Here is a 15,255-nt window from a genome sequence, read left to right as displayed (position 1 = left end):
CTGTCAAGTAATATTTTACCTTTATTTAGTCAGAAATATGGCCAAGAATAATATATTTCTATTTCGCTTTGAAGAACTTCAGAGATTATAAAATTATATTATTACTAGCTGTCCCGGCGAACTTAGTACCGCGCATAATTTTTTTTTTTTTGGAATCTTATATATATTTCAATACTTATTATCTTATTCCGGTCTAAGAGGAATCCAAAAAATCTAATATAAAAATTGGTCCAGCCGTTCTTCAGTTATAAATGGTGTAACAAACAAAACCATTTTTTTATATAGATATATTAAAATTATATATATTTTAAACCTCATTTTGGTATTCTTAGCATCTCCATTCTAAGTATCTCTTATAGGTCTAACAAAGAAGTTCTTCAACACGATGCTGAAGTTCTGCTTTCCCGAGCGAGATCCCGACGCCATAGAGGAGGGGGACGAAGAGGGTGAAGGTTCCACCTCCACACTGCGCACAAGTTCCAGCGGTTCCAAGAAGGCGAAGAAGAAGGGCAAGGACTCCAACTCTAACTTCTACGTCAAGAGGGACAAGAAGGACAAAGATGATGTTGAGAAAATGAAGGTAACACCCATTGCTGTTTTAGGTTTTGATGTGAAACATCTTTAGACGAGGGTAAAACTGATTGTTGGCGTGGCGATACAGGCCGTGGCGACGCATCGCCACGCTATTTGATGGAATATATGTACTATACGAAGTTGAGTTTTCGTGATTTCAAATAAATTTTTATTTTTTTTAAAATATCATTTTGTGTTTAATAGAAATGTAATAACCAGTAGATATTTTATGGAACAAATTTGTAATGCTTTATCTTTTCAGTACGCTATATCGGATTGCTGTCGTAATCTGTTCCTTAATTAATAATTAAATAATTTTTAATTTTTATAATCTGCCAGGCGTCTCGTGACGGCTCACTTATTTTGATCATTGAGAGTTTATATTTATTCATAAAAATACATATATGTAATTAATCAGTATATATTTTTTATTTTCAAAAACTATATGTAGATATATTTTGTGTTTGATCGTGCCATATTTCTCTTCTTTTAAAAACCATCCTCAGCATAACTTTTATACAAAATAGTTTTGACGTTTCAAATCTGCCAGGTGTACCGGTGACTTCTTTTACATTATATTATTTCTTGTTTTTCTTTTTATCGTAATAATTGATGGACCTAGCAGATGGCCCACCTGATGGTAAGTCGAAAACTATCGCCTATGAACCCCTGCCGCCTCGTGTCCACCAACCTGAAACAGAAGTAGATTTAAAGCCTTCATGTACCTGTAATAACACCAGCAACAATTGAGAGCGGAACGCAGTATTGCAACAATGCTGCTTAGCGGCAGAAATAAAATAACCATGGTGGTAGTACTCCACCAGACGTGTTTAGCTCTAAAACTCTTTTAACTGAAAGGTTTAAACGACTTCTACTTCATTGGAAGTTTGAAAAAGCTATGGACTTTCAGGAGCGAGCAGAGAAGAACAAGCTGTTTATTTACATCAAAATCCCGGAAGTGCCGGTGCGAGTGTCGTACAAGGGCAGCAAAGAGAAGAACCTGGAGGATGTGCGAGATCTGCCGCTCGTGCTGCCGACCCTGGAGTACCACAACGTCACCTGGACGTGGCTCGACCTGCTGCTGGCTACCAAGAGTGATACGAGAAGGTGCGTAACCACTAAGTAAAGCTCCAGGGTTTAGGATGTAAGGGTAATATTCCAAAAGGACCTATAGTTAACTCAGGTAAAACCGCGGGCAAAATCAGTGTTTAGACTTAATTTTTTTCTACATGAAAAGAAATGATGTTCTTTGAACCCAGTAGGAGTACCGGGTTATAAGAACTAATCAACAAACAAACTTACATTTGCAATTATTATCACCATCATTATCAAGTGCATTGGTCCCTAAAGCTAGGAGTCGCCTTAATCGGATGCTTAGTGAGTTAGGTGTTAGGTGAAAAACTCAAGAGCTCCTATTTGAAGTCTGACAACGCTAGGTGCCTGTGAAAGTTACGACACCGATTCGGCGGATAGTAAAGTTTACGAGACTACATTTTATCGCGAATTCTTAAGTAGTTCCTGAAGGAAAATTGAAAATTCTTTACGAGCTAAGCCGCGGGACAGATTTACCTACGTAGTCACCGACGCAATGTTGCCTGTTTATCGGTTTTTTTATCGGATATACGTCGGTGAGTGTGCTCAGGAACTTCATAATCTTGTTCCTCCTTCCCCGTTCTACCACAGAACAGCGAGACACCGTGAGCGGTGGCATCCTTATGTGGTCGATATTCCATCAACACGCACGAAACGTTTTTATCCACGTTTCTGATACGTGCCGCTAAGATGTGGAACGCCCTCCCGGCAACTGTGTTTCCTGCCACGTATAATTTGAGTACCTTCAAGGCTACAGTGAATAGGCTTTTTCTAGGCAAGCGTGCTCCAACCTAGACCTCATCATTGCTTTCTAACGGGCATGATTGTCGTCAAGCGCTGGCCTAACGTTAATAAAAAAATAAAATAAAATTGAAATTTGGTAAACATCTCACCTAAAAAAAGCTTGCTATACTGATCTCTCAAATCGTTCCCGTGGTAGGATTTAAAATTGTTAACTAGCGACGCAATTCTGAAGTCCACGCAGACGAAGCGGGCAGAAGCTAGTTATTCATCAATTTAATTTTAATTTAATTATAAGTGTTTGTTATTGCTTCGTGTATGCTGTACAATAAAGTGTATTTTGATTTGATTTGAACATTTTTGTCATCGTTCGTGTAGGGTGATAGTGTCGCAGGCTATACGACAGAAACTCCAGCTGCACAGACGCGCCGCCGCCGCCCCGGAGCCTCTGGAAGAGGACAAAGCACGGCTACTGCTGGGCGACCGCACTGTAAGTTACTCACCGCACTTTTAATAAGAACTGCCATACACCAACTAGACGAAGTTAAACAAAGAGGATCAAACCCATATTAAGCTAGTTTTAAGATATTTAGGGCCTTACAAATAAATGTGGTATAAAATCGTAAAAATCTATATTTATTCGTAAACGTATACACTGTGTAAACACTGTATTTTAACTTGTACAATGTGTAACCGAATTACGAAATACTGTAGGAATCACCTTGTAAAAATATTAAAACACAAGAAGCATATTTATTTTTTCAAACATACTAACGAATTTAAAACATTGTAAGTGTTTACTTATGACAACCCTATTGAAGATAAAAGACCGACACGTGCATAGTACCTACGCTATGCGACGCATACCTAATAAAATGACAAGACTCACTTGATTTTAATTTAGCATTTGATGTTAGGGCTGTATCTGATATCTTTCAGTAAAACTGAGCCAGTGGTTTATTCAACAACTATTAGGTTTTAGGTTCCACAGATAAGGGGGCGTCCATAAATTACGTGAGGTGTTTTTTTTAAATTTTCTGCCCCTCCCTCCCCCCCTGGTGAGATGTCGTGAGATTTCATTCAACCCCCTCCCCCATCCCCCGATCTCACGTGAGATTTTTCAAAATGTCAGTTTCTTACGTAAACGCGTTGGATTGTTATTGTAATAAGAAAAAAACAAATTTGCTTCATGCTTTTATTTACGACTATTCAAGACTAGTAATCAATATTGCTGAGAGTTTAATTATAAGTGTAATAAAAATTTAACAATAGAATACTTAAATCGTAACTACTGTGATTGAAAAAAGAATATCTACTCTAAAACGTCGAAGTATGAATGAAATTATTTTCTTTCGAACGAATTAATAAATGATCTTAATCGTATTACGATTACGCTTAAGATAAAATCTTAAGCATGTACAATCTGGATTAAATGGACCAAAATAGTATAATTTGTTTTTGTTTCAATCAGAAAAAAAATTGCGTGATATTTGCCGAGACCCCCCTCTCTCCAACGTAAGATTAGATGAGATTTGACTCGACCCCCTCCCCCCCTTAAGCACCTCACGTAATTAATGGACGCCCCCTAAGTCTCTGAGACAGTACATTATGTACCTCTAAATGCTGTGAAGTAATATTTCGGTTTTCATTTACACATTGCATATCTATCTATATGTGCACCAAAATAGGTAGGCTATTTTATATATTTGTTTTTATTCGCCATTAGTTGTCTGTAAGAAATAGCTATGAAACGATAAGGCCGCCAAATTGTACACGTTTTGTTATACTTTTCCTTTTTACGTAGTTTTAGTGTGTTAATTAGTCCACAAAGCCTCACTGGGCCAGCGTGGTGGACTGAACATTGTAGAAAGACACCGTGCCCTGTAGTGGGACGGAAATGGGTTGATATATTGGTACTATTGCGACGTTACGCCACATCTATTTGTGAGGCCCTAAATATCTCAAAACTTTCTCAATGTAGGTTGGGTCTATTTTGTTTAGTTAGGTGAAATTGTGAATTCGTTTATAATACGACAAATATACTAAAAAATAACGACAATACACGACGGCCGTCTGGCGCAGGAGCTCGGTCGCTGCGACCGTGCTTTCTGAGGTTTGTCTGTGGGTTCGAGTCCTACAACTGGAAAATGTTTGTGTGATGAACATGAATGTTTCTCAGTGTCTGGGTGTTTATCTTTATATTATAAGTATTTATGTATATTATTCATAAAAATATTCATCAGTCATCTTAGTACCCATAAAACAAGCTACGCTTACTTTGGGGCAAGATGGCGATGCGTGTATTGTCGTAGTATATTTATTTATTTACATAAAAAATCCGCACTAACATCCAAAACATCAGCTTTGTTTATATTTAAGTTCAAATGGGGTCACGGGCTACTATGTCAACTGCAAAAAGGTTATTGTTTTTGTCCCGGGTTCGATTCCCGGCACAAAAAATTGGGAATAAATAATTTTCGAATTTTCTCTGGTCTGGTCTTGTTCGGTTGTGGCTAGTAGTCCCCGCCTTGCCGCTAAGCGATTCAGCGTTCCGGTACGATGTCGATTAAGGGTATGGGTTTTATTACACTCCGTAACAGGTTAGCCTGCTACCATCTTAGACTGCATCATCACTTACCGCTGATAGGTTGTAGTCCAGGGCTAACTTGTAGTGGAATAAAATATTAAATCTTGGGGCATTTTACTCAAAGCGAGTACGATCATCATCATGTTTATTACTGCCTATTTGAATTACGAATTGCCCTTAAGTACGATTTTCTTTTGTAGGTGGCGGAAAACAAACCTCAAAAGAAGAGCACTCCAAGCGTGTTTAAGTTTTCCAAATCGTAGCGTATGTTGAGAAAGTTTTGTGTCCAAGCGAAACTGAACCAAAAGGAATCTTAATAAGAAAATCTTTCCTATTATAAAGCACGGATTAAAAGAAAAAGATAGACGGGTCAAGAACAAAAGTTTTAAAATAATAGTAATATCTCTGCTTACCAAAAACGTATACATCACGGTGACGGTGAGTGTTGTTGAAGGAAGTGGAAGGTCGCGGTTTCGAAATTTGGGAATTTAAATTTTGGTCTCGTGGAAAGCTGTGACTAATTACCACCAAGTACTGACAAAGACGTGCCGCTAAACGATTAAGCGTTTCGGTGCGGTGTCGCGTGGAAGCCGATTAGGGTTGGCCCGTTACCATCTAATACTGCATCATCTTACTTACCAACAGGTGAGTTTGCATACAAGGGTTAACATCTACGGGAATAAAATAAAAGATTTACTAGTGTGAACACCTTTCTTGTGCGATAGTTTAAACTATTGCAAGAGGCAGTGTCTTCCCTCTAACTATGATTAACGTTTTACAATTAACGTACAAAATTAAATCCAGGAAACATAAATAAATGAGAAGTACTTATTATTTGAAGTAAAAAAATGGAGCTAAAAACATCCAGGTACAGAATTTTTTTAAGGGCAATAACGTATTACATTTTCGTCTTATTGGCACAGAATTAAGACCATACAAACCGTGTACACGATTAATATTGAAACATCAAAAAACCACTCTACTTAAGAATGGTTTCTCCAACAAATTGTTTGTAACTGCATACCATTTAGCAGTTGACAATAATTATTTTACTTCTAATGTTCTAAACGTTCCCCATAAAATGGGAAAAAGTTTGTGAGCTGGCAAGATTCCGCGGGTGTAAAGTGAGACGTTCGAGAGGAGCGGCGCGGGGCGTTTTCACTGTTATTTGACACAATACACTGCATATAATAATGTCTGGATGAGGATTCTTTATATTCTAAATTAAATGCTTATTGGTCTAAATTCTCCGCTTCCCTTACCTATCTATCTTTTTCCTTTGTCTGTGGCTTCAAACTACCTTTGTTAGTTATTAGTATACGAATATCTATAAACACGATTATGTAATTGAAGAAAAAGGCATCGAAATTTTGTAACGGTCATTCCAAAATATTTATTTATTTATATTATAAATTAAAGTAACTATCATGAGGCTGTTGAAATTGATTTAAATCATGCATTGTTCCACGGTTGTGTACTTATACATATAACATAATGGTTGAAAACTTTTACGTGCGCAAATATCAATGCTCCCATTTTCTGATCCAAGGCATCTTAAGGTTCGTCCACACCTGCGAGCTGTTACAGACATGCGCCATAGAGTTCGCATACGTCAGTTAGTGTACCGTAAATAGCAGTTCAATCAGACTTCCATCAAAAAGAGGAGGTTATCAATTCGGATATTTTTTTTCAATGTATGTTCAGGTTAACTCCGTCATATATAGACGGATTTTCAATTTTTTATTTGTTTTTCGAAAGGGGTTAATTCTGAAATGGTCCCATTCAAATTTCATGTAGATATGATGAAAAGTTTCTAACAGACGGGCAACAGAAGTCTTCAAAAAATTACTGCATAACGTAACATTCACGCCTGTACAATCGAATAGGTTACGAATATGTTTTCAGTATATCGGAACACCCATATTTTCTATAAAATCTTGTTGCATATTTCTTCGCAACTGCAAGCTAGTTGCGAAAATATCACATCGTAAAGAAGCTTTATTTATACAAAAAAATATTTAGTTCAGTTGGTATAACATTTATTTCAGATGTCGGTTTTTTTTGGTAAAATATTTTCTTGTCCTGTAATTTTCGGTCTGTATAAAATGGAAGCGTGTTGTATAAAAATGTAGACTTGAGGGTTCACTTACTCATGTGTTTGTATCAAGTTTGCTTTACTGATCTTAGCTTTAGATCTCGGCTCAGGAGCTCGGTTGGGAACTGACGGACCCAGTCAAGTCTATCATCGTATCAGCCGATTTACGTTCACTAAACCTTGCAATTTTGCTGTCAAACGTAATTTTTGTACTTTTTTGTTAATGCAAAAGTAGGTAACGTTTGACACTAACGATCGTGAGATTTACGCCAGTTTCTAACCTGTTTTGAGATACGTAATCACCCTACCGGAGTTTTTAAGTTTTATATGAACGTATTAAGCACAACTATGGAAGGATTTTAAGATTTGGATATTAAAGCAAAAAAAACGTTTTATAGATCTTTTAATGTAATGAAAACGATCTGTAAATGAATTTTATATTTTTTTATATCATAAAATCAATAGCTAATTAATTTATTGTTGATTTGAAATTAATCATTAGGTTTATTTTTATACCAGTTCGATGTGGAATGTTTATACCAGTTTAAGAAATAGCGTTGATTGTATGCACAAGTTGTGGCTTAGCATTTCATAAAATTACCTATTATTCGTTAAAGTTAATGCACATAGAATGAATTATTAATATTAAATGAAATAATTACAAAAAATTTATTCAATAAAATAAAATTATAATTAAAGTATACAATACATATTTTTAAACTTTTCTTTATCCGGCCTACTAATTACTAAGTTCATATTGAACAAAATAAATAATGCTTTTGATTTAGTTACTATAAAAAGTTACTAAACAAGTTAAAATATATTTAGTTATTTTTTCTTCAAAATTTTAAACATGTCTTTCATTTTATTGAAAAAAATAAACTAACTTACTAACAACGTGAACAAAGTCAGTTAAAAAAAAAGTTACAAAAAAAAAAAGGTCTTATCCAATACGTAAAAGTATAATATTGATGTCGTGAAATTTAATATTTTTAAACTAAATTAGCTGATGTTGAAAAAAATATCACACCGTAACAATTAAACAACGTTGCGTAATGTTCTATGTGCATATTAATAAACATATGCTATGGTCATAAGAGTAAAATATAGTGAACTGTTTAATCAAAAAGGCAGTATTCTAAGCGTATTTATCTAGTATTTTGTACACATCTGGTTATTATTATATTAATAAAATATAGTTTGTCTATTTAATGTTCTCATGACTTTTATTTATTTGCCTTTTTTTTTTTTACCTATTCGTCTATTAGTTAATAAATGACCGGGGTCATTGGCTTAGCATGCTCTACAAATCACGGGAAAAGGTGAAGGCCATATTAGATCTTCCTGATTTCGATTAACATTGCTTAAAATTACGGATTACAGGTATGGAGGATAGGTACAAGACAAGACCATACCCCTAAGCCCCTTTGACTGCACCATAAAAATTAGCACTGGGTGGGATCGCAGTCAAAGGCTTATTTGTAGGTCCGTAGTCAACTAGAGTATGCTTGCCAAATATGGAATCCTGCGTATCTCATTTATATCAATAAAATAGAAAGTATTCAAAATAAATTTATCAGATTCCTTAAGCACAAATTTCACCTTCCTACGAAATATCATGTTCGGATTTACACCTTGTACCACGCTGGCTCAGTGCAGGTTGGTGGACTTCCCACGCCTTTGTAAAAATGATGGAGGTCTCTTGTGCAGGTTTCCCGAAGTTGTTTTCCTTCACCGATGAAGTAAGTGATATTGCAATTACTTAAAACAACTTAGAAGAGTTAGACGTGCTTCTGAAATTCGAACTCGGAACCCCTGAAAATGTAGCCGAAGTCCTAAGCACTGGGCTAAAAACAAAATGGACCAAGCAAAAAAATAGTCAAAAATTATAAAAAAATATATATTTCATGTACTTATAATTTTTTTTTAGCTGGTCTCTATGTTAGCAGTAATTTACTTACTCTAAAATATGCATCGGTTCGAATGAAAGCTTCACTAACGTAATGAACAGATTTATTCTGTCTAGGTCACTATTAGTGAGTAAGTTTTCTTTAAAAGTCAACCTCGATCAGTGCCCATGGCCTTTTGTTTTTATATGGGCGACCATACGTCATGCCGCTGTCATATTTATTAACTCGAAAGGGCACCGGTGACATACATTTTTCCGAATCCTGATTCGCATAAAGACGTCACGCAAAATATTACCGAACAGCGGATACTCATCTTCCGAGAAAAACGCGCGAAACAGTAGCCGTCGCTCAAGAATTTTCCGACTATTTTCTACGGGTTACCTCATTCACGGCCTTGCTTCGGAACTTTGCTTCAGTGTTGCGCCGGCCGCCGAACGGAGTACACGTGTCGTCACCCGCAACGAAAACACGACCACGAACTCGCAAAGTCGAAACGATCATGAGGACGAATTATATAATTTATTTGAATAAATGAATAGTGTTTTTGTATTTTAATATCTGTTTAAATAGTTTGTGTAGTGCTGTGACTTTTTTTTTTTACGATGGCGATATTTTTGTGCGTATTCCTATGTGCCTGGGCAGGCGCCCTAGGTTTTAATGTGGACATCCCGTCGAGGGTAGTTTATACTGGAAATTATAAATCTATGTTTGGATTTACTGTGCAGTCTCATGTTGATGGCGATCGAAAAATGTAAGTATTTACTTATATTTACATATATTATTCGTTTAATAATAAAAAATCTACAACAAAAACTTACGAATATATTTTTTTACAATGTCTCTATATAAGAACTACATTTGTAGCCTCAACAACTCAAAGGCTTAGGCGGTGGACTAATTCTTAAGGTCGCAGCTTCAAATCCCACCCGGACTGTTTTCTTAGCTACAACTTAAACAAGCTCTTCGTTTAGACTTAGCAGCAATTGGAATAGACAGACAAACTTATAATAAAGTCGTAACTAGACTACTCATCTGTTATGTGCGTTTGTGTACACGAAATCAATGACTGAAATAAATTCGGATGTTTTAATCATAAACAAAAAACATAGGTCTTATAATGTCGATTTATAAAATTGCATAGATGACAAATATGTTTGCAAGTATTAAAACAGCACTGAGTTTTGCACAGAGTTGCAGGTGAGCTAAAAATAAATTTGGAATATTGATATGATATAGTCCAATTTAATTAAGATTGTTTATGAGTTTTAATAATTACGTGAAAATAGTGTAATATAAATATATTAAGTAGTCCCTCTAGCCCTGCATTGTGAATTTTAATATTTCTTACGAAAACGTATCTTGACCCTCTTGTTCCTTAACAATACTCTCATAAATTAAACATTAAATCGTCGCCCGATCGAAAAATAAGTGTTACGAAAATTGCGAGGTCGAAATAACTCCTTACTGCATAGTGATTCATTGAACGCCTTTGATATGGGACACGCTGCCCGTAAGAACAATAAAAATAAAAATACTACACTTTTAAGCGTAGGTACATAAATCCTTGAGATTAAATTTTAATGGTTTATGTTCGGTGTGGAAGGCATAAATGGTAATTGTGAAGGCTGCGCGGACGTAGATACACAAGTTGTATCTCGTATGACATCATCGTCGGAGGAGTTCATAAGTGAGATTTTTAGCGTTTCAATTCATTTGCTGGACACGGGCTCTGATTCTGGTGTTTATATATTTGAACTAAAATGAATAGCCGTGTTTATATATCTGAACTAAAATTAATAGCCGTGTCTGAAAATAGTGCTATCCTTTTTCACTAATAACACAATGTAAGGGATCGCTCTAGTTTTAGTCCTGTCCATTTTCTTTACTTTAGAGATTCATCATAATCATTATTATCAGCCCCTTACTATAATACTACACTAGGAGGCGTGGTACTGGAGTAGAGTTAAGGTCGTAGTCAGACACGCTGGCCAAGTGCGGATTGCTAGACTTCACACGCCTTTGAAAACATTATTGAGGACTCTTAGGCATGCAGGTTTTCTCACGATGTTTTACTCCCCCATTAGAGCAAGTGATATTTAATTGCTTAAAATGCTCTGAAGATTTGCCGGGGATAGAACTCTGTATCCACGACAAGGAAGCTGCAGTCTTACCCACAAGAGGTGACAGACCAATGCATACCAATTTAGCATTGGGCATTTGTAGCCTTAGAACAAGTTTTTATGTAAACTAATGTCACACCTTCAGCGTAAATCATTCATTGTCATTTTATAAATAACCAAACGTAAAAATTTTACATCTTCATATACAGTGAAACTCAACAAGAACTTGTTCATACAAATGTCACATTTACTTTGCTTTGCTCCCAAAGTTAAGTTAGCTAACTTGATAAATGACAATAAATAAATATTAAGAATCGGGAATTTTTACACTTAACCGGCCAATTTTTTTCTAGCCAAAAAATGAAATTCATAAAAGTAGAGATCGTATCTTGAACGTATACTCTTAGGACATTACGTTTAAGTCTAGTTTTATTGCATTAAAATCTTAATAATTGTGAACAAAATGTATGCTGTGACGCGACTGTTGATTTTTAACTCACCAATTGTGGATAATGCTGAATATATAATAAGATTTTAGTAAAAAATGTGTCTAGAAAATAGTAGAAAGTCTTTAAAAGTATTTTTAGGAACGGTCCAAAGTCGTTTTACACTGGATACGTTTGAACCTTATTGTGTGAGGATACATTCGAGTTGTTTAATTGAGTCCATCAATGCAGTACATGACGACAGACGGACAGAGTGTCTTTGATGTATCGTCGCGGTCCATCAGGCAGGCGTGACTTGCGGGCCTCTGTTGAAATCATTTGGTTGCATTGTAAGGTTTAAAATAGTGATCTCATATTTATAATCCCTATCCCTATCCCTATTCCTACTAATATTATAAATGTCAATGTAAGTTTGTTTGTTACGCTTTCATGCAAAAACTTTGTACACATATTCTTGGAAGTGTTAGAAGTAATATAGAAAGAATACTTTTTATCCCGACAGTAAGCTCGGTTCCTTTGGGAGAGGCGATGAAAGTGTTTGATGATTTTCCGACAAATTATAACCGATTTAAATAATTACTTTTGTACTGTAGAGGTTATATTATGTTTTTAATTTTGCCCAAACTTTGTGTGGATCTGAATGGTTGGAGATAGAGGACAGAACTCCTCAGCGGACAGAAGCAAACCCCTCCGTTAAGGCTTAGCGATACTGAATACTTTTAATTTTTTTAGAACTACAACTAAATTGAACGCCAAATCAAAAAACAAAAATCAAACGCAGACGAAGTCGCGGGCAACACAGCTAGTAAAATAATAAATTAAATAGTATAAAATGAGAAGGTTGCGATAGGCTAGTGGTTAGGATTCCGGTCTCCGTTTTGGGGAAACCCAGTTCGATTTCCACCACCGCGTGTAATTACAGGGCGTTGACGCTTAACACCTAAGGGCTGCATTTTGTAGGACGTATTCCTTGCATGCCCTACGAAACGTTGCTCTGTCCATAGGCGATGGTTTTCCACTAACCATCAAGTGGGCCATCTGCTTGGGAATCTGTTGGTTAAGTAAGTTAGTGTGCATAGAACTATGTGAAGTGTGAATATTTACACCCTGTTGCGTTTCTATATACATAATTCGATAAACTTTTTATGCCAAAATTCTCTAGGGAGCTGGAATTTAGAAATCTATGACACAAACTAAGCAACGGCGGTGTTAAAAACAATTAAAAAACGTCTACAAAGTTGGTAGGTATGACCAATGGCGTGCACAGGAATTTGGATTAGGGTATCCTCCTCCGTTGCCAGTTATATGAACATGTTAGAGTAGGCAGCGCTTTTGTGCTTGTATGAAGTGCACGCCACTGGGTATAACGCGTTATCTGCTTAGGTTGCTAGACTACGTAGTAGAAGATAAACAGTAGTTATACTTTATAAACAGAAGTCATAAAGTTGACGCATTGGCCCTTCTTAAAAAATAATAACGAAAGAGAAATACAAATATTTGGTTTGTGTCCAATAGTGATGCCTACTTCAAACGCCAACACATTTGTCACCGTGTTATCGAAACCCAACAAGGTGTTAAGTGTTAACCGATGCATTACACAGCCCAACAAAACAGCTATGTGATATGTCAAATAAGCAAATAATACAATTTGATTATAGTGCTTTTAGGGTTCCGAAACTCATAATGAAAAAAATTTAAACCTTAAAGATCGTTTTGATGTCCGTACGCCCGTTTGTCTGTCCGTCCACTTGGTTTAGATTTGATTAGTTTTTTTACCAGACAAAATATTTGATTAAGTAAACAGAAAATGAGTGGCTCGAGGTATCAAGTTTGGCACTTGCATTAACAAGTGAAGATGAAACAACCATGAAAACATGAAGTACCGAAATTGGGCACTAGGTAGTAAACTGTGGACTGTGGTTTTTAACTCTTACATGTTTCCCCCTAAAATCATAAGTCATTCAGAAACGCCTATAATTTATGAGTAGGTAAATCATTGTCATGATCAGTATATTAACTTCCTACTGCGATCTATCTCATAGAAGACCGGGGTTTAGAGCTTTGACCCATCGGCTCCCACGATGCTCCCATGCGGCTTAGCGGCTTTACGTTTGTTATGACAGAAATCGTAAATTCGGTGAAAGAAATACACAAGTAACGTCTTTTATTAAGAACGGAACGAGGTGGACAGACGGCATTAAACGCGTCGCAGGTAGCCGCTGGATCAAACCGTGGAATTTGGAACTCCCTACAAAAGACCTATGTCCAGCAGTGGACGTCTTCGGGTGATTTGATGATGATGATAAAGAACGGAACATTTAAAAAAAAGTCAAGAATAATAAATCTGATAAATATTAGCACATTCCGACCCATTCATATATACCGTTACAAAGCAATAGGTATAATACCTACATGCATATTTGTCTCCATTCATTATTTCCCATACGCGCATAACAAACATGGCCATTTGGTATGCAAGCATGCATGATCGGTAGCTCCTTATTGTTTAATCAGTTTTATTATATCTATTTGGCGCACAGTTCACGGGGTCGTCGAACCTCCTTCCAAAAGCCACTGTGACATTTTAAGCCAGGAGTGCGGATCGCTTCAGCGTGGGAAAGCTGAGCTTATATACATATATTTCAGCACACATATTTTCACGAGAAATGTATTAAGGTCAAGACATTAACCCAGGTATCGTCGGCCTGGTTTATTGTCTCGTAGATTATTTGCCATGCTTTCTGGGTTTGGTAATAGCGTTGATAGCGGTGATAACCCAGTGGGAGGGAGCTATGCTTCACTTTCGGGGGCCGAGTTCGTATCCCAGCACGCAACTGTAACTTTTATAAGTTATGTGCGATTTAAGTAATTAAATAACTTGCTTCAAAGGTAAAGGGAAACATCGTGATGAAACCTGCATGCCAGCAGGGCTAGCACGGGCGGGAGATAAAAAATATATCCCTCGATTATATCCCCTGACTAGGGATATACTTAACATGCCCCCTGCTAAATCACTGGGACATGGAATAGGAGAAGTTTACCCCCGTTTATAAATACACATATATTATTTGGATATTATTTACAACTGTGCACCAGTGCTCTGTGAGTTGATAAAGCTGTGGGAGAACATAAATTTATATCCTTTCCCCAGGGATATAATTGTCTCCTGCTCCAGCCGTGCTGGGAGTTCTGCGTAATGCTCTCAAAGGTGTGTGGAGTCCACGAATTCTCCAGGAACCGTGTACACGACTAATATTGAAGCATCAAAAACCATTCCACTTAAGAAGTGTTTCCCGAACAGACGGTTGGTCACTTCATACAATATAGCAGTTGACAGTTATTATTTTACCTTTAATGTTCTTAAACGTTTGCCATAAAATGGTGAAAAAGTTTGTCAGCTAACAAAATTACACAGGTGTGAAGTGAGACGTGCGAGTGGCGTTTTGTCAATACACTGCTTACAATAATGGCTAAATGAGGATTCTGTATGTTTTAAATTCTATTGATTTAACGTAATCTGCAAAGTTATTTGTGTAATAAACGGTTCTCATTAAATTGCACATTGCAGTCATTAGCCGTTAATGACGCGTTTGGTTATTACCTTGGACGATCGGTTTACAATAATTTTACATGATTCACATTTTAATTCCAATTACTTGATGACTTACAAATTACCAATTAGGGAAAATGA

The 15,255-nt window shown here is 36.4% G+C and overlaps 2 protein-coding genes across 5 annotated transcripts in view; both read left to right on the top strand.

The window, feature by feature from the left end:
• Positions 1-6,010, top strand: part of LOC120624349 (protein KIAA0100) — a 42,229-nt gene extending 36,219 nt beyond the window's left edge. The window contains exons 35-38 of the mRNA XM_039890828.1: positions 360-580; positions 1,484-1,680; positions 2,785-2,896; positions 5,194-6,010. Coding sequence (XP_039746762.1) covers positions 360-580; positions 1,484-1,680; positions 2,785-2,896; positions 5,194-5,256 — 593 coding nt within the window. The 3' untranslated portion in view covers positions 5,257-6,010. The remainder of the gene's footprint in view (positions 1-359; positions 581-1,483; positions 1,681-2,784; positions 2,897-5,193) is intronic.
• Positions 6,011-9,428: 3,418 nt separating this feature from the next.
• The window catches only part of LOC120624721 (integrin alpha-PS2), a 145,782-nt gene continuing 139,955 nt past the window's right edge, over positions 9,429-15,255 (top strand). For all 4 annotated transcript variants that reach the window (XM_039891408.1, XM_039891406.1, XM_039891407.1 and 1 more), the window contains exon 1: positions 9,429-9,749. In XM_039891408.1, coding sequence (XP_039747342.1) covers positions 9,601-9,749 — 149 coding nt within the window. In that variant the 5' untranslated portion in view covers positions 9,429-9,600. The remainder of the gene's footprint in view (positions 9,750-15,255) is intronic.

This window comes from Pararge aegeria, chromosome 6 (genome assembly GCF_905163445.1).
Source record: "Pararge aegeria chromosome 6, ilParAegt1.1, whole genome shotgun sequence".
NCBI classification, from domain to species: domain Eukaryota; kingdom Metazoa; phylum Arthropoda; class Insecta; order Lepidoptera; family Nymphalidae; genus Pararge; species Pararge aegeria.
This window is presented reverse-complemented; position numbering and strand designations above follow the sequence as displayed.